The sequence below is a fragment of the Solea solea genome, chromosome 17 (genome assembly GCF_958295425.1).
Source record: "Solea solea chromosome 17, fSolSol10.1, whole genome shotgun sequence".
Classification (NCBI taxonomy): domain Eukaryota; kingdom Metazoa; phylum Chordata; class Actinopteri; order Pleuronectiformes; family Soleidae; genus Solea; species Solea solea.
Window position 1 is genome coordinate 16,063,095 of NC_081150.1, and position 26,418 is coordinate 16,089,512.

The 26,418-nt window shown below is 41.5% G+C and overlaps 1 protein-coding gene and 1 long non-coding RNA gene across 10 annotated transcripts in view; one reads left to right on the plus strand and one right to left on the minus strand.

The window, feature by feature from the left end:
• The window catches only part of ptprk (protein tyrosine phosphatase receptor type K), a 115,339-nt gene extending 110,026 nt beyond the window's left edge, over nt 1–5,313 (minus strand). For 3 of the 9 annotated variants that reach the window (XM_058613080.1, XM_058613079.1, XM_058613078.1), the window contains exon 1: nt 4,867–5,312. In XM_058613080.1, coding sequence (XP_058469063.1) covers nt 4,867–4,942 — 76 coding nt within the window. In that variant the 5' untranslated portion in view covers nt 4,943–5,312. Of the gene's footprint in view, nt 1–4,866 lie in introns of all 9 variants that reach the window. The other 6 variants (XM_058613081.1, XM_058613083.1, XM_058613082.1 and 3 more) reach the window with 3 other exon arrangements.
• A 5,446-nt stretch (nt 5,314–10,759) lies between these two features.
• Nucleotides 10,760–13,022, plus strand: LOC131443905 (uncharacterized). The gene is made up of 3 exons (XR_009233676.1): nt 10,760–11,053; nt 11,156–11,359; nt 12,165–13,022. It is a non-coding gene; the product is annotated as an uncharacterized LOC131443905 (long non-coding RNA).
• Nucleotides 13,023–26,418: the final 13,396 nt, after the last annotated feature.

The window sequence follows — 26,418 nt, forward strand, 5'->3', positions numbered from 1 at the left end:
ATTTATTCAAGCTCATTCAGCCCTAATTATTACTATTATAAAAATATGGCTAATAAACACACTGCGGTGTTTAAAGGAAGAGGAGGTCACAGGCCACGTTTTCATTAAAACATGATACTAAGTGGTGGTGGGCCACATGTAATCGATTGAGGGGGCCCACATGGGGTCCGTGGGCCGCCAGTTTGACACCTCCGCTGTGAATTCTCCTCACAGTGTGGTGTAATGGAAACCTGTATCACAACCCGTGTCAATCATCTCTGTTGTTCTTCAGAACCCTCTGATGACACACAGAGTGTGGAAGTTTCTAAATTCACACAAACACACACATTTACACACTCGACGGGAATAAGCTAATGAATTCTCTAAACAGATTAATTACACTGCACATAGACTTCATCCCCCAAATGGATAAAGAAATGAGCCAGTACTTTCAAAGACTCTTTTCTTTTTCTTTTTCTTTAAAAAAAAAGCCACTAGATTGAAATTGGTAGAAACAGACTGGCTCTGGGCAAAGTGGCTTTTTATCTGAAGAGAATACATTAAGACGGATCTGAAGGATGGCGGAGTGACGGCGTTACTTTTAACGAGAAAATAAATAAAGCAGCCTTTGATTTGACGCCATTTTACGTGGCGCGCGTCAAAACTAAATGAGAGACAAACATTTGTCTGTGTACCACTAAACTCCTCGGGGCTTAAAAGCATTGGCCTCTCTCTTTCTCTTTCAGTGACAGCAACATACACGAGTTGACACACACACACACACACACACACGATGCATGACAGAGGAACACACACACACACACACTGACACATACATACTCCCTCCTGCTGTTTTCACAGTCTCTTGAGTGGAGGAGATGCCCACAGCCAAAAACAAATGGTTGCATTTCTCTCTGCTTCCCCCTCCTCCCCCACTCCTCCTCCTCCTTCTTCATCCTCTTCTCCTCTTTCTCACTTTCACTCTCTTTCTCTCGCACCCTTTTCCCCGGGAAAACAGACCATTTCCTCTCATCCTCCAAATGACGCTGAAAAGTAATTATAAATCAAGTTCAAACATTCAATAAATGCTAAAAAAAATAAATAAATGATAATTTACAATTGTAATTAAAGCAGCTCAGATGCAAAGCAGCAGCAGAGCCAACGATTCGTCTGTGGAGACACTAATGGAAACGAATTTCACTTCATTAAGATTACACATGACGGAGGGGAATCTGTGTCACAACCCGATCAGAGAGCAGACGGATTTAGGGAAGTTGTCAAATTAACGTAAAAGCCCTTTTCTGTTAGACGAGCACTTTTGAGCGATAAACCGAAACAAAACAGCCGTGATAAGAGGAGACACAAGACATATTTACGTAAATGCCACAATTTTACAAAACTGGGGGGCGGGATTAGGAGATGATGACAGAAATGAGACAGTACTCGCAGAAGAGACTTGTCTTCAGATTGACTTTGTCAGGACATGATGTACAGCTCCACGTTCTCTTGTCAGTGACTGCAGAGTGAAACAGGGGACGGTGCTGCGTGAGAACGCGCGTCTCTCCATGCCCTTCCTTCCTTTCTTTCCTTCCTTCCTTCACTGCTGACTCTGGATCAAATCATTTGCCACTTTTTTCCCCTCTCGGGGTGACACTTCTTACTTCTCACTGGCTGCGTTATTGATCTGCCCATTAACCCCCATCAGCCTCATCATCTCCACATTCTGGTGGAGTGAATAGATAGTAGTGCGGTCACAGAAAAAGAGCGGTGGTGCTGCTGCTGATGATGTATAAAGAAAATCTTTACCCTGCCCTGCTGCACTACTGTAGGTCGTCACGTGAGCGCGGGCTTCTTCTTAAATGCTGTCATTTTTCATGGGATTAACACTGTATGCAGATTCCTTTGAAAGCAATTAAACATTTATTTTACCCCAGATTTATAAAACCTACTAATGAGTGCTTGTAGAAGTATATTTTGTACACAAACTACACTTTTTATTCTGCAACAACCCCCGAAATCCTTGTTGACTAGAGGTGGACTAATTAATAAGGACAATTTTTTCAAACTTTTCATGATTTAATCAGGGTTACAACCAACAATAATTTCCAGAATTGGTTAATCTGTTGATAATTTTCTTGGTTAATTGAGAAAATCAAGATATCAATGAGTCATTTGGTCCATAAAAGTGATGTGAAATGTTTGGAGGTAGGTGTTTCCCAAAACTCAAATGATATCTTGATTCAGTTTTTAATGATGTATTTGTTATAATGAGCAAATAAATTAGAAATATTCACATTTAAGAGGCTGGAAAAACACCCAAAGTGGATTAATTATCAAAATAGTTGATGTTATTTAGTGATCAACTAATTATAGATGCAGCTCTGTAGCTGATTACTTATTAATATACAGTAGGTTTACACCTATGTGTCCCCAAAACACAAAAACCTTACATTTTCATCCAAATGTGTGTCAAAAAAGTGTAATTTTTGATTACCTGTGATTAAAGTGGAGTTCATTCCTTATTTTTACCATAAGTGTTGGTCAATACATCTTTATTTAAGGTTAAGTGTATCATGTGTTTATAAACTGTTATTGTGTTATAAAGAGAAAAGGCAAAAAAGAGAAAACAAGCCAAACATATCAGAGAAAAAAAAGCCATTATATATCGGCCAGAGAAAAACCAGCATCGGTCGACCTCTAACCAACAACACTGCAGCTACTAAATCCAGCAAACTGATAACTTAACATGCAACTGACAATTATTTCCTCCTAAATTTACAAACACCTACTTTTGAATCCTTTTAAAATTGAATGTTTACACATTGAGTGCACATTTTTATACATTGCAACACAACCAAGCCTTTATTAGCCCTGACAAACCAAAGACAAACCAAACCCTCCTCCTCCTCCAAAGCCCTCCCCCCTGTGCGCTTTCCTCTCTGGCATTTGCTTGCAAATTAACAGCACACTCTAATTCCCAAAGAGGCCTCCAAGAAATTCCACACATTTGTTTCCCATAGGACCAAATGGCTACAATGGGGAGGGGGGGGGGTGCAAGGAGGGGGAGGGAGAGGAGGGGGAGGGAGAGGAGGAGGAGGAGGGGTGAGGGTGGTAGTTATGGGGTACAGGTCGGAGAGATAGAGAGAGGATGGGGCAATAAAATGCTCACAGATGAATAGGTAATTAATGTGTAATTTCTATGCAAATCATTGACGGGACCCACGACACTGACACAGAATTTATCTGGTTATTTTTTCAGCACTTAAATGTAGCGTCGTGCTGGTGATGATGTGTCATTTAGTACATGGTCTCTGTGTGGTTTTGGGGGGTCAACTTTTACACAGCTGTTTGAATGTGTACGTGTGTGTGTGTGAGAGAGAGAGAGAGAGAGACAGGTAGACGGAAATATAAGGCACAGGAGCCACGGATGCGTAAGAGACACACGGGTATATGGAGAGTGTGTTTGTATGCTGCAGAAAACATGGAAGGACTGCGTTTAACCCGCGTCGTATCGTCGCTGCTGCTGCTGCAACTTTTGCAAACGCATTCCGTCCCGCTGTGCGTTGGGGAGTGCATACGTGTTTGTGCAGAGCGAAAGCACTTCCCGAAGCAGGTTACTGTCCAAACTTGCGTCCGACAGCAGAGGCATTCACGCGATCCACAAATAAAACAATGCAACGACAGGTTTAACCATGGACTCTGACGCACAGACACGGAGAAAAGTGCACTAACCGATCCCTCTCCCTCTCTCTCCTTTAACTTAAACCCCCAACACAGAGCGTGCATGATTCATTCAAGTGGTCAAAACATCGGCATCGACCAAAAAAACCATAAACCAAACCATTAGGTTTTATTACGTGCCGCGCGCATAAACTTGGATGGATGCGTCGAGGATGATTTGCTTTGCAAAGAGCGCACAGGCAGGCAGGCAACCGACCATTTAATCCCACAAAAAAAAGGAAAAAGGCGCAACAAGACTTTGAACACATCAGAGATCAAATAACGCACAGACAGTACTGTGTGCAAGTGTGCGTTTAATTACGCACTGTCCACTACAGGGCTGGGATTAAAGTCTCCTAAAACGACGCACATCACTGCACAACATCACCACAGACGTGAGGACAGATTGAAATAAACGGGGTTTATTTTACAATAGGACTCATCTCTGTGATTATACCTGCATAATATAGTTACTAAGTAGCGATCGCTGTGCAGCAGTAACTTTTTCCCCTTCCATCCAAGCGCTGCCCGTGGAGCTGCACGGCTTCATTCCTCGTCACACCCTTTTCACATCACTTATTTTATTTAAATAAACATTAGTATGAAGCGATGCATGACAAGTTGCGAGTGAACGCAGCTGCTTTTTGTGTATTTTGTGTGTTCACTTCAGCTCGGCGTTTTTGGAATTTTAGCGGAAAATGTCGGCGCGTGGACTCCCGTGACGCAAAGTCAAACCTGAGCAGCTGTGACTTAAAGATTAAAATTTTTAAATAACATGTAAGTTTACAGTGTAACCTGGGACCGGGTTGGTCATTCGTACAAGTAAACGCAACCTACTTGGCAAACAGACAGACAGAATTCAAACACTGGCTTTGAACGCACCACACGCGCACACACACGCACAAAAAGGGAGAAAATAAACCTTTTATCGTTTTTAATTGAGACAAAATGGAAGAAAACCCGCACGGAAAGTGAGTGTCACGCTCCCGAGTGGGCTTAAAGGCAACACATAAAGCGATACGTTCACAACTTTTCTTTCCTCCGTTTCCCCTCACTTAAACACACCTGCGTGGAATTTGAAACGCGAACACGATAAATGTGCTCCAAACTTTGGCTTCACCACAACAACAAAAAACACTCGGAGAAACACGGAGAGGTGGTTCTTACCTGTCGATATTTCCCCGGAGACCGTGGAGCAGACAACCAGGAGTCCCAGGCTCACAGAGAGTAAAAGTGTATCCATGTTTTTCAAACGTGGCTCTGTGTGCGACTCTGTAACAGTTTCCCTCCCGGAAAAGTTTGATTTTCGGCGACTCGCTCCGTCCCTCTCCTCCCGCGCGGCTCGCGTTTATGTCACTCTTCTCTCGGCTTGTTAGTATTCCTCCGGTTGTAGTGGGTTCAGTCGCTCCATTCTCTCCTTTCCTCCGCTTACTCTCTTTTCGCTTCCTACGGAGTCTCGCGGACACTACACTTTGTTTCACGCGGAGTGAAGGGAGCGAGAGAGAGAGCGAGAGAGGGAGGGAGCGCGAGCTCAGCAGGGAAAAAGCGTGACGTCACGAGGCAGGACTTGATTTAAAAATGTAAATTTCTAAGAAACAATGACAACATACAGAAGTGTATTAGGGCCACATGTAGAGACATTGTTTGAAAGAAAGTAAAATAACTAAATAAAACAGCGTCAGAATTCAAGATCAAAGTCAGAATTCAAGATTAAAGTCATAATTCAAGATTAAAGTCAGAATTCTGACTTTAATCTCTGACGTCTTTCTCAGAATGCATGCTGTTTTATTATTTTTTTATTTTTTTCAAACATGTTTTTTACACGTGGGCCCTAATACTCTTCTGTAGTAATGTCTGTTTTTTACCATTATGTACAATACACTGTGATACATATAACTGCATATCCTAATAATATAATATCAAAATAAGTATTATATAAATGATGAGGAGTTAAACCAAAACAATCTTTATTTATATAAAACTTTGAGCAAAAGCATATTGACATTTAAAAAAAAAAAAAACAGATTCCCAGACACATCCAAACCTCACACCTATGTGTCATTTGTCAAAAAAACAAAACAAACAAATGCTTGTTCTTCCTCTGTCTCAAGGTCAAAAACTACAAAAATATTTATTATTACCGGCACAGTTAAAGGTAAGGTTAGAGATCCTGGACAGACAGTTTGAATTCAAAAGTCCAAGCCCCATTTCTTCAGACTTCCCTCTGAAGCTAAGCCTCCAGAGCACAGCATCGGTAACTTCCTGTACTTTTCGGTGAAGCGAACTTTTTTTGGATACTTGTTCATCTGCAGAAAATGACCTCCGGCCTTACCTTTAAGGCCATCTTTATTCAGATTACATTAAAACAGACTCGATCCTCATCAACAGACATATAGCTCTTCTCCGCTCTTAAGCACCACTCAGGACCACTTTTTTTCCACGGTGTCACACATTCACCGAGTCATACACTCACTCATACAGTGCTCCGTTACCACTGACAGCTGTGCCCCAAGGATACTTTCATGCACCAAGTGGAGGAAACCAAGGACTGAACCACCGACCTTACTATTAGCGTACAGTCCACTCCACCTCCTGAGCCATAGAACACATCATGTCCTCCTCCTCCGGCAGATACAAAAGGCCCCCTTTCTCCATCTCTCAGAGAATGTTTGTGTCCATGTTTCTTTTCTGTAAATCTACCCATGAACAAGAAAAAGATTTCTGCAGGACAAAAATCATTCTCTGTGAAAGACGGCAACAAGCTCAGTGAGGCTTGGGTCTGCAAAGTCATCAATGTCCACAGCCAGGGGGAACGTCTTTTGGATTTAAAGGAGACCTTGAGGACAACCGGTGGCCTTCAAACACTTGTTAACATTTTTGTGTTCAAACTTTCAAGAAACATCAAACTACTGGAGCTCTCTGGTCGAAGAATGACCTCAAAAGTATAAACAGTTGTCGGTTACATTTAAAGGCTTTGGCAAAATGAGCCACACATACATTTAAATGCACAGTTTAATCAAGCTATGGCCTAAGACGGGCCATAGGTGGCGCTGTATGTCTCTATAAGCCATAAGCTAGTGCGTATTTAGTTTCCTGTTGACCTTGATGTCACACAAAAACACACAGCGAACGTCAAGATGGATTATTCTGTGGTTCTGTATGTTTTGCACCTGATGACACGTTAATCATGATTAGATCAAACATGCCTCTTGTGGTTGTCCGAAGCCGACTGCCGACTAAGCGTATACATGCAAGAGTAATCGGACTATGAATCATATTATCCAGGTATGTTAGTCCGACTTAGGCTAGCTCGATTTTAGTCAGACTAACGTGTTTACATGGCATTAAAAAACAAAACAAATTATTGTCTTAGTCTGAATAAATCAGTCCGATTCAGTAATTTTAGACCATTTATGAACACATGAAGCTGTTGACAACACATTTGAGTCATTTCAAAGTCACAATTCTCCAGCATGCAATGTATATATAGGATTTTTCAATTGTATCGGATTTTACATTTTATATCTGTCCAATATTCTATGCTTCTTGCCCCCCACCCACCCCTGCTCTGCTGCTGTATACACCCAGTGCTACCTCAGTCAGGTCTGATAGTTCTGATGCAGCATACGTATAATGTTACATTGTTTCTCTACACGAAGACTAACCAGAGGCAGAATTTTTACTTAATTTACAACTAAAATATCTAAATATTCACAATTACAAAAATTCACAATGTCCAAAGTTCGCACACATTTGTGACCCATGTATTTTTGTTGGCAGCAGCCTCACTCTGCACCAGTGCAAAATGAAAACAATTCATTTGACCACATCTCACCATCTGCCGACACAGGCGACAGCCGAGCTTGTCATACCTGGGCGAGATAACATCATGACAGCTTTTCAAATAAAAATATAGACAGAAGAAATGTTTTGATTTGGGACTCAGCTGAGCTGAAGAAAGAAGAAAAGCAGGCATGTACGAGTGGGGAACAGATGTGTTTTGTCTCAGTGTGATTTGTTTCTCTCGTGCCAAGACAAAAGGTGTGGACAATCTTCTCCACCCCAAAGTTTCTGCCTGACAGATTTTGGTCCCAGCAGAGACGGTAGATTCATTTTCAGGCCTATTTTCAGGTTAATTTGGTGCTAGTAATTGCAGGTGTTTTCCAGCTCGGGATACTGCGTCACATTTCTTTTTTTGTCCTCCTCCCTCCTCTGCTTTAAACTGTGAATGTGCCGTCGTTACACAGTGTCTGTGTGCGCCGCCATTAAAGAAAGCAGTGCGTCCACACGAATGCATCTGCTGAAGTTGCAGGTTTTACATTGTTACATGCAGTGTATTTTCTCACACACACACACACATTGCTGTCATGCCATTCTTTTGTCTGCGCCGCACCGATGCAGGCAGCGTTTTCTTTCACAGCAATGAGTACAGTGAGCATATACAGTGTCTCCCGTACTTTAAACCCAAAACAGAGTTCACAGGGATTATATATTGAACTCAATCATTTATATTATATATATATATATATATATATATATATATATATATATATATATATATATATATATATATATCTGTAAACACACTTGGCCCATATGTGAAAGACATAACTGGGGTTGTAACACTTACTAGTGTAGAGTATTCAAATAAGAGATGATTTTTTTTCTTTATTCAGCCACTTTATTAGGTACAAAGGACATAGGACAAAGGAAAATGTGTGGTTTCCTGCTGTTTTAGCTGTTTCTGCTTCAAGGTGTTATTCAGAGATTGTCTCTGTGTTACCTTGGATGTAATAAGTTGTTATTTGAGTTGACTTGCTATCATTTTAAACCAGTCTAGACATTCTCCTTTGACCTTTGACCTTTGAAAAGCACAGAGAACTGGATATTTTATTTTGTGTTTGTGTGGGAAAAACCCAGTAGATCAGCAGTTTTTGGAAAAACGCAGACCAGCCTGTCTGACAGCAACGTGTTCATTGAAATTGTGTTTCTTTGTCATTCTGAAGCTTGATTAAAAGCGGTCATCTTGACCAAGTTGCTGCCGTATGATAAACTGGTTAAATATTTGTGTTGACAAGCACTTGAACAGGTGTACCTAATAAAGGGGCCGGCGAATATACATCAGATGTGCAGTAAAGTCGATTTAAAGGTACGTTTTATTGTGTGCAATTGTTTTTACTAGTACCATTTTTCACCACAACGGTGAATGTGTAGATGTTTGCATCTCTCGCACTGTTGTTTTGCTTCTCACACATCTCACATCAGACTACACTCTTGTTGCAGCTCATATATAGCTTCAGGAAGCAAAAATCCGTCAGAGGAAAACATGGCAGGTAGTCATTGCTGTGGAACAACAGAACTGGCCGACTGAAAGTTAGTCTGCACACACAGACACAATCTCCTGTGGTGGAAATGGATGACAAGCATAAATAGATTTTTTTTTTTTTTTTTTTTGGGAAACACCACATGACCTGTTCAACCCCCAGTGTAGGTACATTGTTCCCATGCAGGCAATTTCCCACAATCTAACCTGTCACAGCGCTGACTGGAACTCTCCAGTGCAGTTCTCAGACCAGCGCCTCCTCTATGATGGATTGCAGAAAAGACTTGCGTGTGTGTGTGTGTGTGTGTGTGTGTGTTTTCTGCTGCAAGTCTGTGGACGGACGAGAACATAAATATCAGACAATTCACAAAATGACTCTCAGTGATGTATTTTTACATCCAATTTCAACTTCAACTCACTCCGGTATAATTCGCTACAGTTCAGTAATGGAAAGGTGAGAGGTAAAATTGTGTTTGGAGTTTGTAAAATGGCAAAAAAAATATCCAGCTCGGCTTTGTAACAGGACAGAAAATTCAAGTCCTGTCCATTAAAACTGTGCTCGCTGCAGCGCAGCTGCAATCCAGACCTGCACTCACTGATTACATCCCTCTGGTATGAATGTGATTACTCAGGATAATAGGGTTGTTTTACAGTAGAATTCTTGCCTGTCATAATGATGCATAAGTTGAGCTCCTATCTTAAATGAATACAATTAGATGTAAGTAGGTCTGCAGGGTGGGGGCAGTGGTCAGAAGTGGTTCAATCAGGGCATGAATGTATGAGGAGTTTGCGTTCGTGCTGTCAAGCATTAAAGCAGCATTTATGTGTGAGTCCGGGTTCTCATGGGTCTTTGACATCCTTGAAAATAACAAAAAGGAATTCAAGGCCCTTGAAAGTTCGGTTCATTGAAAGGGCTTGAATTTTATGCAAGAAAGAAGTTGATGTTTAAATGTCTTCCCTCGAGATGCAATTACGAGCAGAATTCAACTCAGTTCGGTTTTATTTGTATAACATACATTATCTCAAGGCAGTGTACATAGTAAGGCAGAAGCCTTTACAATATTATTATAGAGAGAAGAGAAACCCAAGAGTTCACACAATGAGCAAACACTAGGCATCAGTGGAGAGGAAAAAAAACCTCCCTTTTTCAACAGGAAGAAATCTCTGACAGAACCAGACTCACAGATGTGCTCCCATCTGCCTCGACTGGTTGGGGTGAAAGGACAAATGGGGGACAGAGTGGGGAACTGGGATTGTAGAACTTTCTAGCAGGCAAAGCTATTTATCTTTCATTCTATTTATCTGTTCATTGTTGTAATTGGTATCAAAGCACCGTTGCCTTTAAAGTGCCTTTAAGGTGCATTGTCAAAGCCATGTTTTGTTATATAATGCCTTCGTATGCGCCTTTGTAAATCTATCTATCATCAGAACCTGTACGACTTGTCGGTTTTACAACTGTCCAGATTTCTGCGGCTGATCCTTTCAGCGCAATACTCCCTTCTGGAAAGGGTAACCAGAACAAGTACGGTGGGCACAACTCGACTGTCTTTCTGAAGGTTTATTCCACATACACAGTTAAGCAGCAGTCATTTAGTAGTAAGACAGTTATTAGTTTGAAGTTAGTTAGTTATTAGACAGCATTTTGTTAGGTTGTAAAACCGACAAGTCGTACAGGTTCTGATGATAGATAGATTTACAAAAGCGCATACGAAGGTAATATATAACAAAAGATGGCTTTGACAATGCACCTTAAAGGCACTTTAAAGGCAACGGTGCTTTGATACCAATTACAACAATGAACAGATAAATAGAATGAAAGATAAATAGCTTTGCTGCTAGAAAGTTCTACAGGGATAGAGGCAAAAAAAAGAGAATTTCATGCAGAACAATGAGTGAGTAAAGTAAAGCAAGAGAGCCAATGACATGATGCCTGCAAAATGCAAATAACAAGATCTCTGGTTCACCAAAGAAATGATAAAGACTGACTTGTCTTTATCCGTCCTCGGACCCTAGTTTCAGGAAAGGAAAAAGGTAATTCTTCCACGATGACACGCAATAGACGCCAAGTGCAGAGTGACAAAGAAACTCCTGCACAATTATGACAGTATTGTTGGGGTTTCTCTTCTTACCCAGGCTTCCTCTAACCATCCAAACACAGGCAGATTGGATTGTTTTTTTTTGTGAATTTCATCAAAAACAGTCTCTGGCAACAGCTCCACCCACATGACCCTTTAAAACACAACAGTGTAGATGGACATACACTAAAGAAGTTCATTCTGTCTACGTGCTGTTGTAGAAAACACGTTGGATTTTCTTCTGAGCCTCATTAAATGACTGGTGAGTCTGCAGTTTTCCGCCGCTCCAGTGGGAGACTTCTAGTCTTGCCAGTATCGACCAGTTGGTCTCAGTCTGTACTCTCTGCAACTGATGGACAAAGCATTGTCACACATTTTTGTTGTTGGAGTTTGCCAGCTTTGATCACCCCCGTCTTTTCCTGCAGCACCGCCAGGGGACGAAATGTAATAAACTTCACCCCAGGACTCCAGCCTTAGTCGTGCTTTGGTTTTAGCCTTATTGAGTATTGAATAGTAGCATTTGAACACAATAAAATGGGACGTGAACACGTTAAATCACCTCATCTCCATTGATATTAGAGCCACATCACTTTATTGTGTGCTTGTTAACATGCTGATGCTATCAATTAAAGCAAATACGCAACAAATCCTCGTCTCTATTCCAGCACGGACGTGCCAACGCGTCTGCGTCAGGTTCAGGTTACGTTCAGAAAGCCGAATTTTGCAAATAGCACGTTATGTTTTGCTTAGGTTGTTAAAACAGATGCAACCTTCAGTCCATTATGACAAACGGCAGCAGCATGTGCTTTAATTTCTAAACCTTTTTTCAAGTCTAAACTTGTAGTTTTGCTCAGAACTAAGCAGCAAATTTGTCCAAACCAAAGAAAAAGGTCCAGATCAAACGGAATCTGGGAAAAACAAACGGGGCATCGGGGAATAAGAATTCATGCTCTTGATTTAGAGACAATCAAAGTATGATAGACATATAGAACAAATCAATGCACAGCTCCTTTGTTGTATGCTGTATATTGATTTGTGCTCCTTTGTGTCAATGAGCTTTTTTTCAGAATGAATGCGACGTACCGAGCAGAGAAATTCACCTCGGGCACCGCGCTGGACCTGGAATTATTTTGGGACGAGGACACTGTACCCTTGTTTAAGTTTATGAGGGTTAGTTTGTCCTCCTTAATGATGTGACATCAGTAAAAGCCTCCACAGATGTGACACATATGAAGGTAAGCCGGTTCACCCCCGATCCGCCTCGCTCATCGTTTCTTTCCGGTGAGTTTGCCAATCGGATGAAAAGTGAAAAAAAAATAAAAATAAACGAATGTGAAAACATTCTGAAGGACAGACATGGCGAATACAAAGGAGACATACAATGTAACGCATAAATGGAGGTTTATTTTGAAAGAATCATCCTGTTGAACTGGTTTTTGAGAAATAAATTACCTCTGGAAACAGAACGAGAAAAAGAAAATTAATTTCAATGAAGCTTTGACTCTGAAAGATCACAATTTCAGGTATTTTATTTGATTCATAATTCATATTCAACCTCTTTTGAGAGAGAGAGAGAGAGAGAGAGAGAGTTATTCAATAAATTTTTCAAAACCTACACCAGTGCCACTTTTGTACGCCGCACAGTTGCTCTGGACAGTCGCTGTACACTCGACGTGACAAGGCTGAAGTCATCAGTCGCAAGTCTCTCACCAATGAAAGCATCTGATTAAAAAATATTTTCCTTTCAAAAGCTGCGGCCAGAATTTGAAAGAAAAATGTTAATTTCAGACCTCGTAAATAGCGTGGCATAATAATAGGCAGTACATTTAAAAAAAATTATTTATATTGTAGGGATTTTTGCCCATGTGTCGCTACCTTATTTGAGTGTGTTTCACAAGAGGAAAGGACAGTACAGGAAAGGAAAGGAAAGGAAGGAGCGGGATGGGACGGGAAGGGAAGGGAAGGGAGGGGAAGGGAAGGAAAGGGAAGGATCCTCTTTTGCAGACAGTTGGCGAAGCTTCGCGTTAATACACACACACACACACACACACGCACACACGGAAATTTAGAATTTGGTGTCTGTGTGTGAGAGATATGCGTGTTCATATTCAAGGTCGCAGCTGTGGTATGTGTGTGTGTGTGTGTGTGCGTTATTTCTCTCATGCACACTCAGGTCTGCAGTATGTAACCTGGTGTGGGAGTGTGTAAACACACACATGCGCACACAAATATGCACTTTCACATGCGCTGACAAACACATGCACACAATTACTTAGAAAACATAGCTGGAGCCAGTTTTTCTGCTCATCCCTCAGCAGCAGACGCTGTGTGTGTGTGTGTGTGTGTCAGCCCGGGTGCTTGAGCTCACTGGTGTGGGCAGACGCTGCAAAGTTGCTCAACTGCCGTTTGAGACAAACTTAATGTGTTTTTAATTTGTTCCAATGTACAATTGTAAAATTGTAAAATTTTCGTTTAGTCCTTTTGCCTTAACATGTACGTACAAAGTGTTTGAAAGCTATTATTTAACATGAGAAGGAAGACGTTGCTCAGTCTCTGCACCTGAGTACTTGACATTGTGCCAACTCGCCTGCCAATCAAAGACGACAAAGCGTCGATTCTTTGACTGTTTTCCACAATAATCTGCACTAAAACATGGAGGAAATAACTCCTACTACTAATAAAACAAGATAGTAGAACTGCTCTTATGTTGCAGGGAATTATTTGAAGTCATTTCTGTACATGTTATTGTACCAGCCACTTTATTAGGAACAGGTTATATCTTCTCAAACAATCACGTGGCAACAACTGGGGCCTGAAGGCATCAGAATGAGGAAGAAACTTGACATGGTTCTCAGTGTCAGTACTGAAAAAAACAAACAACTGCTGATCAATTTGGATTTAAAGGCACGAGCATCTCTAAGGTTTGGAGAAAATGTTCTGGAAAGAGAAAATATCTAGTGAGCAGCAGTTCTCTGCGCAGAAATATTGTGTTGATGCCAGAGGTCGGAGGAGAATGGCTTTGAGATGATAGAAGAAGCCACAGTAAATCAAATAACCACAGCTGTTACAGCCAAATTAGGTCTCTGGGTGTACCTATTAAAGTGGCCACTATCAGAGCGCATACACACGCTGATAGAAATCACACTGCATTGTATCATCAAAATGAAAGCGCACAAATGCTTACAGTTTGCTTGCCCTGCGCTGGTCATGCAGGAAGAATGTATAATTAAGTGGAAGCATCGTTGCCTCACAGCAAGAAGGTCACCGGTTTGGATCCCAGTTCGACCAAAGGCCTTTCTGTGTGGAGTTTGCGTGTTCTCCTGGTACGTGGTGGTTCTCTCTGGCTACACAGTCCAAAAACATGCAGATAGGAGCTGTTTGGTCCACTTTAAACGGACCAGAGTTTGTTTCCTCACATAGTCTGCTCCATTTGGTCAGGTACGAAAGCTCCAGTTGAATTTGCACAAGTTATTTTCTCAATATTTCATATTCACACCTTTTTTTGTGTGCGTGTCCTTGTGCGTGTCGTTAAATGCTCCACACATACTTGGAGTGTTAGTCCATTTTCCGTCAGATGGCTCATAAAAGGCTCACACACACTTTGTTTTATTCTTTATTCAGAACAGCAGTTCTGATAAAAAAAAAAAGAAAAAAGAGAAAAAGGCCATGGCCTTGATTTAAAGCGATAATCTGCAATAACGTTATTGTGATGTGTTGCATTTTATTGTCACTCTCTGCGTTAACACTGACCTTGACTGTTAAGAACAGCAAGTGCAGGAAATGGAAAGCTTCCATTAAGCGACTACAGGTGGACGTAAAAAACAAAAAAAACAAAAACAAAACAGCAAATGTTTGCACTAAATCACAGGCTATATTTACCACTTGTTGCTTTAAATGATGTCTTGTTCTATAAGCAGAGCAGCAGCTGCTGTACACAGCTCTAGAATCAGCATTATAACAGAACACTGTGAGTGTGTGTGTGTGTGTGTGTGTGTGTGTGTCCATCTTGGCCTATAAAGCTGGCGATGCCCACTTGTTTGATCTGCTGTTACCATGGCGATGCCAACAATGCCAGGCCAACACCATGTGGTCGCTATGGTAACGCTCCATGTTTTTTTGGCCGATGCTGGTGAGCCAGGTGTACCTGCCAGCTGGTTATGACAGGTGGATGGTGGGAGTGTGTGTGTGTGTGTGTGTGTGTCTTCATGAGGACGAGTTGAGTTGCAGACCTTTATGAGGACACTGAAGACGTTCCTCACAATTTACAGGGGCGATTTGGGGATGGAGACTTGGTTTGAGGGTCTGTTAGACCGGGGTTAGTCTTGGTGTTGGGATTACGTGTGATTTATTTTAGGTTAAGAGGTTACAGGTTGCATTTTCCTCACTTGCGCGTCCAATTTGTTGATCAGTGGTGCCAGCGCTTGTGCGTGAAAATGAAACAAATTCAAAACCAAACCATTGCTTCATGACACCCATGAAGGAACCATAATGCCACAACGAATGTGAAGTACGACTGAGAACCTGGCTGACTTATCGTGTCATGTCTTGGGTGAATGTTTTTGTTTCCTTTTGTTTCCGAAAGGATCCGATCGATGCCAGAGTCGACAGACGACATTGTTGAAATAGCTCCACATGTCCAGCACTATATGCGGGTCCTCGCGCTGTCTGATCAACCACTTCAGACTATGATTCAGCTCAAGATGTTGTGACCGTCCTGATAAATTATGCAACGGCTGCTGCTGCACTCGACTGTTGTGAACTATAGACTGAAGTTTTATTACACACTCTGATACACACACTACAGAAAATCACTGTATATCTCCATACCATTTACTAACTGGTAAATGTCAGGACATTCATTCATTCATTCATTCATTCATCGTCTACCACTTAATCCTCCAAATGAGGGCCGCAGGGCTGCTGGTGCCAATGCCAGCTGACATAGGTCGATCTTGGACAGGTCACCAGTCTGGGTTTCTGCATGTTTTTGGACATTGTGGGAGGAAACTGGAAACTGTTGTACCAGTGCACCGGCAACAAACAACGACATTGGTCGCAGCACAACCGACAACAACATGACGGAGCAGCTAGTTTTTTCTGCTCAGTTTTCGTATTCAGTCTCAACACAGAGAATAGACTGTGGGTGTTAGGGAGTGACCCTTTTCTGTCGCCCTATCAGCTGACTGTCGTAGGTGTAGCTCCACCCACACTGTACCGTATCATTACTCTTGTACCCCATGGGAAGGTTACCGAAAAAAGAGTGTGGTTGGGGCCAGTTATTTTGGCACTATTCCTAAGTCCTGTACCGTACTGAGCTGTTCCGCTTCTAACTGATAAACCTGTAAACCTTTAATGGAGCCCTTGGCAGTGTGCCATGGACTCCCAGAGGTCCCTGAGCCCCCATTTGAAAACCACAGCCTTAAAGGATCTACCCTACTGTGACCAGTTCAGTTCATGTGCATTTTGGAAAATGTACTGCCCTGCTGTGATCGCAGTTTGCTGTTGTCTCTCCACTGGAGGTTGGCGACCGGCCACGCGGCATCTATCATCCCTGTCGTTTTCATGGCAACGTCCCACCGACAAAGACTTGGGGGTTTTTCAGCAGAGGAGGAGGAGGAGGAAGAAGAAGAAGAAGACGCTTCCCCCCTACTTTCCCAACGTTGTAAATAATCCTGGGGATCGTTGAATTGTGACCAGCTCATTGCCACACCTGTGCTTATGATGCAGAAAGTGTCCAGCTGCAGCCTTGCAGACCTGACAAACCACCCCCTTCATCATGTGCAGCCCATAATCTGTTTTGTGAGCGCTCGCTATGATGAAGCGTTTTACAGTGATACATTTTTGTTTGCCAAAAATCCCGTAAGAAAAAAAAGCGAGCGCTGGGGCCACAAATAAAAACATATTCTGAGAATCTCTTTTTGCATCTTTTGTATTCGAGAAACTTTCACTTAACTTTTCTCAAACTAATGTGCGGTTACCGAGGGAAAATTTATTTCATTTTTTTTCTATTAGCGGTAGACAACACATGGTCCACTCGAAAGTTTTTTTTATCCATTTGCTTATTGACTGTCATTTTTTTTTTTTATCACTGCATCGGGGGAAATACATGGTGTAGTATTTGTATTTGTTTCCACGCATACAATAAAAGAAATTAAAAGACACAGTCAGTGAGATTATGAACTGCCCAAAAACCCTTAACTTAACCTTACTCTTCAGTAGGGGTGGAGGCGATTTTACCTTAAAAATGATATAACAATATCCTCATGTGGAGGATAACGCGATATCGTGACAATAGTTTACAGAATTTCAAAATAAAAGTGCCGTGTTTTAACATGCAATAATATACAGTTCACAATAAAAACTTATTTATGATGCATAATTGATCTAATCTAGAGTTTATGACCTCGGCTCTAGGGGCTTGAAAATTGGAATTCCCCACGATGGTAGCTCAGTGGACGAGTGAGTCTTCTTTCAACTGGATGGTTGTGGGTTTGATTCCCGGTTCCGCTGGCCGATGTGTCCTTTGGGCAAGTCACTTAACCCTAAGTTGCTCCTGACGGCTGTCAAAAACAAAGCTTTGGTATATACCAACAAGCCCAAAAAAGGGTACGTTAAACTACCTTTAAATAGTCAAATAAAGTATAAATACACAAAATGAACAAAACTATTGCTAATTCTGATTTGAAATGATCGAATTAAAACCACCGATCTCTCATATCCTGTGCATTTCGTGGCATCAAGATTATTTTTGAGTGAATAATGTGGTTTATGAATAATGAGCGTGTCCCAAAGTCGGGGTCATGAGGTTTTAATTGACATTCACAGCAGGTCAGGAAGGACGGGCTACATGAGGAATGACATCGAGCTCTGGGAACCTGCAAGTTTGCTCTTGCCAGAGGAGGTGTGTGTTTGTGTGTGTGTGTGTGTGTGTGTGTTAATACGTGCACACTACAAACATCCCCCTGTTCTCGATGTGTGTGTGTGTTTGCCCGTGGAGAGAAGGGGAGGTAAATTCATATCAGAGTGTTTTTGCTACAGGCATGGTAATTATGGCAGTTTTTAATAACTGTGCTTTATAATCATTTAGCGCTGATGATGCGCACACGTTGCGCACACACACACAAGTACACATCTCTTGAGGCACTAATGAATTTAGATGTGATAGGCACTGAAGCTGATCTTAAGGGAGCGGAGAAAGATAGAGACTGAGAGCAAGAGCGAGAGAGAGATGGATAAACAGAGAGAAAGGCCACGAGAAATAAGAGAGATATAAAATAACCAGCCATGCATGTCAATGTTACACTTTAATTTTTTGTCTGAGCTTCACCAGATTCTGATACCATGGGAAATGAGAGGAAAAACTTCAGATTTTAATATAAGGTGCAAATTTATTAACTGACCAAATTATCAACATGTGATCGTGTAAATATAAGGTTTGAACTGAATATTTCACAATTAAATACATCATTATCATTTCACTGTGCTGTAATTGTACTACAATTAAAAAATGAATTTGTGTTTTATTGTAAAAAAAAAGAAGAAAAAGGCGTGGCTATTACAGGAACTTGCACGGAAGTGTGATTTTAACCTTTAAATGCAGCATTTATACATGAAAATACTGATACATCACAGTAATATACTGTATGGCATGTAGGTACTGCATAGTAACAATAAAATACAGCATTTATTCAAAGACAATACTGCTGAAACACAGTAATATACTGTATGCGATATATGTACTGTGAGGTTACAGTAAAATACTGCTAAATTCCAGTAATATTTGGCGTATCTATGCAGTTGCAGTGAATAGCCATCACTTTATTGTTAATTAACTATTAAATGAAACAAACTACTATGAAAAAAAAAAGTATTTATTACACAGTAATTTACTGTAAACATGCAAAGTGTACTTTGCTCTTAAAGTAATATAACTTCGGGCCGGGTCATTTATTGGGATTGTAACATGAGAATATTTTACAGTGTACGTTACGAAGCTGATTGCTTGTGGATTTATGAGTCAGATGTCGCCACAGTGATGGTGACTTGTTTACTTCTCTCCTCCACCCTGAAAATGAAGATGTTTGGATAAATAAAGCAGGTTTCTCTCCTCTCCTCTCCTCTCCTCTCCTCTCCTCTCCTCTCCTCTCCTCTCCTCTCCTCTCCTCTCCTCTCCTCTCCTCTCATGGGTTTAGACAGGTACTGAGCGTGGCAGAGCTGAGTGAATTGGTTGCTGAGATGGGTCATTAGCTTTTCGCCCTCTCCATCGATCTGAGGAGATGTGGGAGAGGGGAGAGGGGGAAAAAAAAAGAGGAGAGCGACAGACGGAGGGAGACAGGACTATCGTCGTGCCTTTAAATTGAGACAATTGCACAGAATCAAAGCCTGAATGGAGTGACCACAACAGCATTGGCCAGAGTAAATGGATTAAAGTGTCTGGAATGCTTTGTTTTAACTTAATGTCACAGGTCCAGTGAGCGGCACTGCTATGGGAGCCATTTTGTGCCGGTGTCTGAGTAAAGGCAGACGAATTCAGTTTATTTCTGAACACACAGAGTGCGGCGCGAGAAGGAAAATCTGTAAAACAGGCAAAGAGGATTATTTTAGTCTCCGTTATCCGGCTAATCAACTGAGCCGAATTAATGAACTCATTCTAAAGTGGAAGTAGTCTGAATGTTATTTTAATTAATTTGTGGAAGCGTTGCAATTCTCCTGCCAGTGCTTTCATTTAAAACCGCTCTTATTCCAGCATTGATGATTTCCCATGTCCTCTTTTTTTATCCCCCCTTTCACCCCCAAAAGTAATTTTTTCCTCCAACAGTTTCCACATCGCTGATACATGCGTTCCTCTGTGTATCCACCCGTTTGTCCGTCCACCTTTGATGGAAACTCTTTCAACTCTCTGGGTTTTTTTTAAAAAACGCCCTCAATCCACATCGCTCAGCCTCTTCCGCCATCTTAACAGCATGTGACGTTACCGCCTCGGCGTTCTAACGGGCTGTGACATCACCGCGGCTGTGTTTATTGATTAAAACACTGGCAGCCTTCAGGAAGTCGAAATAAGATCCCAATCCAATCGCGGCTCTACTTAATGGCATTAGTAGCTGCCATTGGCTGGCTTGTTGCTCGGTAACCTGATTAGCAGTAAAGCAGTTTGATGTTGATGAGATTTGCTCTTATTGGTGTCTGATCAGATTACATCAGGGATGCAGGTGCACACTTACGCCAACACTTTTCAAAGGCGCAGGTAGATATTTAGAGATATAGAGAATCTGGATCCTTCTGCTGCCTGAAAACCAACAGGCAGACATGGTAAGATGATTGTAGGAGGAGGAAGGAGCCGAATGATGAGTAGAACGTCTTGGTTTTGGCCCAACGGTGAGTCATCGGATGTTTAAAGTCTGCGCCCAGAATGATTCCGTTAAAGCTGCTGATTTGAGGCCCAACAGCGAACTGGAACAGGGAGATAGAAGGCGAGAGATTTAGAGCTCCTCGGATTCCAGGCTCCGCAGTAACATCGACGACATCAATCTCCGGGGCGGAAAAACTCCATCAATCCTCTGGAATTGATCCACTTGGAGCGGAGAGAGGTAAAAGCTGAGCGGTAAAAAACTCCTCGCCGTCCGAGCCATACATGCACTTTAACATCAGCGGTGGGACTTTATTTTTTTTTTTTTTAACCAAAGGATTAAAACATGTCAGTTAACTCGGTTGTTGCCGTAGAAGATCTTTGGCTGTAAAAATGACACTCCTGTCACTTGTAATTACTGTCATAAAAATGAAGAGGAAAACACAAATTGAGTTATAATAAGCCTTTGGTTGATAAAATGGCGTCACTGGTCCAGACTCGGCACTGAAGACGTTTGATGACTGTCTTGGCAAACAGAGCACGGCGTCATGACAACCTGCCAACTTTCACTTTAGGAATTTTCATGAAAGCCTTGATGTCCCTTATAAATTGGCAAAAGAAAAAACAAAAGAAAAGAAGCCACATTCTCAGAGGTGTAAAGAGTACTGAAATATTCTACTCAAGTGAAAGTTAAAATACCACTATTTTGATCAAATTTAAGTAAAAGTACTGGTATCAGTCATCATGGGTCAAAGGTCACGAATGCTTTAACTTTCTCTCTCACTCACTCAGGGACCTTAATTAGTGCCAATTCACCTGTCCTCATCACTCACCTGTCCTGTCCTTTGTCATTCAAAAATTACTCTAAAAAGTACACAAAAACCTACTCCATTACAGTAACGTGTGTCATGTCATTCACTATTCTGTGTGTTAAACCTGCTCAGAGACAAACGGGCAGCTTCTGTAAAATGACGTCAATGCCAATCACACAACACAACACGTGTTGGAGTAAGAATGTCACTGAAGCGCGCTTTGAACTCATGAGCTCCGATCAATTCATACTCACAGCAGAAACAAAGAAATGTGCTATTGAGAACTCTCAGCCTGTTTGTGCCATTGTGTTCACACACAATGTGGCTGATGACTAAGCAGAAAAACCAGACGGTCTGTTGTAAAAGAGGAGGGTTTATTTTTGTCTTTGGCATCTTACATGTGAAACTGTAACATCTCAAACTGAACACAAGCACTTCAGACCTCTATATTACATTTCATAACTATAGGCATTGCAAGACAGTTGATTTAAAAAAATAAATACAAAATAAAATATGGGTTTGGAAGCTTATACCTTTGGGTAGATTATGGCTGCAGTTGATGAAAAGGTCTGGTCATGGATATTATTGGATAGATATTTTTATTAACAGAGTTCTGTTTCCCTGTTTCTGACTTCCGGGTTTATTTATAAGTTACTTCCAAGTTGCCTCTCTTCAAAAATGGAACTCTGTGAATTAAAAATATGGAATAAAAAGAGCTAATGCTGAACTAGGAGTTATTCCGGATGGAATAAAAATAAAATAAAAAACTTCTTTTTTTTCAACGAGAAGTCTGTTTTTACAAGGGTTTCATAAGGGGTTTTTTTCAGGATCTGTTTCGGAATATGTTTTTCTGAATGAATGCTAGCTCAATCGTACACTAGCACAATGCCACACATTAATAACAACAGTCATGAATAAAACAACGTAAAAACAAACTAAAAAAAAATCGGAAGAACAGACCCCAATATTTATTTTTTTCTTGGGAAAAACAGACTCCACCCCCCAAAAAAATCTCGTACAAACAGACCCATAAAAACGTTGAAGTGAATGAAGATGAAGCGATTGCCATATGTTTTCCGCTTCTAGTTGCAAAAATAACTCCATTGCTTGGACACCTGCCACCTGCTGGTCAGGAAAGTCAATTCCCAGATGTAGAACACGTGTGTTGGCTGTTTGTCGGTTGTTGTCGCGTGTGCGATTTTTCCCACATCTCAGTGTGAGGCTGCAGTGATCCATCGTTGTTTGTTGTTTGTTCGCAGGCCTCTCACTCAGTGATTGTCTCAAGCTTGTCCTGCAACCCTCACAGGAAAAAGATGTCAACGTATTAATTCTGCTTATTAATGTAACATGGTTGTCAGCATATTGTGTGTGTGTGTGTGTGTACACCCACATCTGCATCGGGAAGCATCTTCATCTCCTTGTAACTGTGTGTGTGTGTATAGGTGCAGGGCTCCTTTTCTCTTTTGTAGAACTCCTCTTTTCACTCGCACTGATTCCCTTATAATTAAACAGCCATGCAATTATGCTGCAGAATAGAGGGAGAGAACAAGAGAGGAGGGAGAGACAGAGGGAGAGAGAGAGAGAGAGAGAGAGTGAGTGTGTGTGCAAAAACTTCTATTTGAATCGGTTGTGAGCGAGCGAGTGAGAGGGAGAGAGAGAGAGAGAAGAAACAGAGAGATGGAGAAAGAGAGGGTTTCTCTTGAAAGGTGATAATAAGGAGCCCTTAAAAGAACAAATGAAAATGTCATTTCTCCCTCCAGCCGCACTCCTCCCACCTCAGTCCTGTGGAGGGATAATAAGGGGGAAAGGGAGAAAGAGAGGGAAGAACGAGTGTTTCTCAACATGAGACCTTTTGTCGAAACATCTCGGCGCTCTGGCTCCCCCCCTCCCCACCTCCTTCTCCTCCGCACTGACATCTTTCTCCCACCTCCTTATCACCATCCGTCCTACCTTTCATCCGCGCGTCTCCCCCTGTGCGCCCTTTTCCTTTTGTGATGTGTGTTTTTTTTCCCTCTTCTTAAAGACTCGCACCACCCACACCAGCCTCACTTTCTTGCCTCCTATTGCCTTTCTCCATTATGGTGGACATTCATTCCAGGTTGTTATCAAAGGCGATAGAGGTTTGGATTGGGCCACAGCTGAGAGTATGTGTGCCCCCCCCCCCCCCCCCCCCGCAGGAAATAGAAAGGTCACTTATTATGGTAATAGGACACTGTTTGACATTAGACCCGCTCGCTTTGTTCCTGACAAGTTTCATTACTCTATGGAAGCTCTCATTAAGCGGCACAGCAACATATCACTCCGGCTGACTTTTGTTGAGAGGATAATACACAAGGGGGGGAAGAGGTGAACATACAGTATCACACACTGTATGTAGATGTGCTGCTGAAGTGCACTTGAGCAATGTCATTAACAGGTGACACAGAAAATAGCAGCTTTCATTCAGAAGCAGAGCAGAGTGAGTGGCGACCGCTGCTTCATCCTCGCAAACCCTCCATTCAAATGTCAGAATTGTGCTTTTAGCGTCGTCGTTGTCCCCCCCCCCCACCGAGGCCATTTTTCCCCCGTTGTAAGCGACGACCACTGAGAAATGAATCATTTGCAGTGAAAGGTAAAAGTGCAGAGCCACGGGCAGCCTCGCGGGGCCGAGCAGGAAAACCAGCTCCTCCTCAGTGCTGTAAAGCCACAGGTGAATCATGTTGAGGTTCTGTTGTTTTTTCTGGAAGCTTCACCATCTTTTCACCCGCTCCTTTTGCACCGGAAAAGAAGAATCAAAGTTAAAAATCAAAGTCCTGAGAGGTCATTCCTGCTGTGTGTGGTGTTGTCTTCTGACAGCGAGGTACAGTTGACTACCTGAGCTGAGGAAAAGGTATTTGTAATCATGACATCAGGTCTTAAGAGAGATTAAACGTCTTTATTATTTCTTCATCTATTGTGTATAAGAGGTGATCAGAGGACGGCATCAAACCTAGCACAAAGGGTCAGCTACACCTCTAATAATGTAAACTTGACAGGTGTTGCTCTGGAAATGTCTTTTTTTGTCATTATTCTCTTCACTTAACTGTTGGCAGAAAAATAGAAACCTGGTAACCTCTGCAGTCCAAACTGCCTCTACATGTCAACAACTATATATATATATATATAAAGTTTATTTGATAGGGACAATACAAATGAACCCTAACTCCAGCCTGATAATAAGATAGTAACTGATGATTTTCATGTAGAGGTGATGGTATTGCTCATTTCCCTAGTTAGGCCTTGAAATTAAATTTAAAATCAAAGTGACATCCAGAGAGAAGATATACTGTAAATGTTTGCATGTGCGTGAGTATATCCTAGTGTACAGTTACAGAACATGCTCACATCTCTGATTTTATACTTAAGTCACTTTTTCACATTTTGTAGCTTTTATTTTTGTTGGTCGTGTGTTCCACGATGTTTCAGGTTATGACGTATATATATATATATATATATATATATATGTATATATATGTATATATATATATAAATATAATTTTGTTGGATACTGTTTATTGTTTATGGATATTGTAAGAGACATTTTTGTTATTTTTGGAACCTCTCACCTCACCGAATCACTACTGTTCAATATATTTAATAATAATAACATGTCATTTTAATTTGAAATGGTGCACAATGTGGCATTGTCTGTATGCCCACAGCTAATATTGGCCTAAAAATACAATTAAGTCAGCATAAAAGTCAAAGTGAGTCAGTATATTTTACAGTAATTACAGTAAATTTGACATGCATTTTCCAACTCCGCCTCTTAGCCAAGACCAAGTCCTATATTTCTGAAGATCGACCTCAAAGCAAGGTCATCCATGCTTTTGTTACATCTAGATTAGATTATTGTATTGGCTTGGACCAATCCTCTCTCCCAACCGCCTTCAGCTCATTCAAAACGCTGCCGCTTGACTTCTCTCCGGCGAGGAATAAGCATGACCACATCACACCAGTCGTAGCTTCTCTCCACTGGCTCCCGGTCTGTTTTCGTACTGATTTTAAACGTCTATTTATTGTTTTTTTAAAGCCCTCAATGGTATGGGCCCCTCTGTATCTTTCTGATTAAAAACCATTCATGATTTAGGCTTTTAAATGTGTTGTCCTTCACTGTAAAAGTGCAGACAACGTGCAATTAATCACACAAATGATTTTGTGTCTGTTTGTGTTTATGTTTGACGTCAACCTGCATTTGGAGTACAGATGAAAATAAACCCACACGGCCCCAATTTCTATGTAAATATTCATTATTCTGCACTGTCAATAAATAGAGTTTGTACAAAAACTAAATGCAGCACCTGCCAACAATAACTATGATGTATGGAGAGAGCGGAGAGAGAAATAATCTCTGCTGTTCATCATTCTTCTTCTTCACTTGAAATGAAACGATGAACTGACACCACACACACAGTTCCTTCAAGTATTAAAAGTGTTCATAGCGATGATGTCACCCTTGGCCCGTAATTGGACACCTGCATGAGACCCTTGTCCTCGCCGCTCCCACAGAGAGACAAGGATGTCAGCGAGGGGGCCCTGCAGGCGTGGGTCTGCAGGCGACACACTGCTTATGATCTGAGGAAGAGTCGCGGATGATTCTGTTACGCAGCCACGGGGAGGCTGAGTCTGGCTGGAGCACAATGATCAGTGAAACACACCATGGAATGAGACAAGACTATTAAGCCACAGAGATGCTCCGTGTGTGTGTGTGTGTTTGCCACAGTATTATTTTCCCTGTGTTTGTCACATCACTTTTATGTGTGTGTGTGTGTGTGTGTGTGTGTGTGTGGAGAGACGCAGCAGATGGACGATAGAAGAATGAGTAAATTAATCCTTAACACGTCGTAGAGCACTAATTACTGATTAATCACCACTGTACTCTTCTTTCATGCACACGCACACACACACACACACACACACACATTCATTTTCTGTAAACACACTCTCATCTTAAAGGTCCATTGTGTGACATTTAGGGGAGTTTATTGGCACAAATTAAATATACTCCGCATAAGTATGTTTGTATAAGTGTATAGTCACTTCTAAATATAAACCGTTTCGTTTCTGTAGCCTCAGAATAATTAGATTTATATGTGCTTAAACAAAGGCCTTGCTTTACAGGGGTCTAACTACGCAAACAAAGAA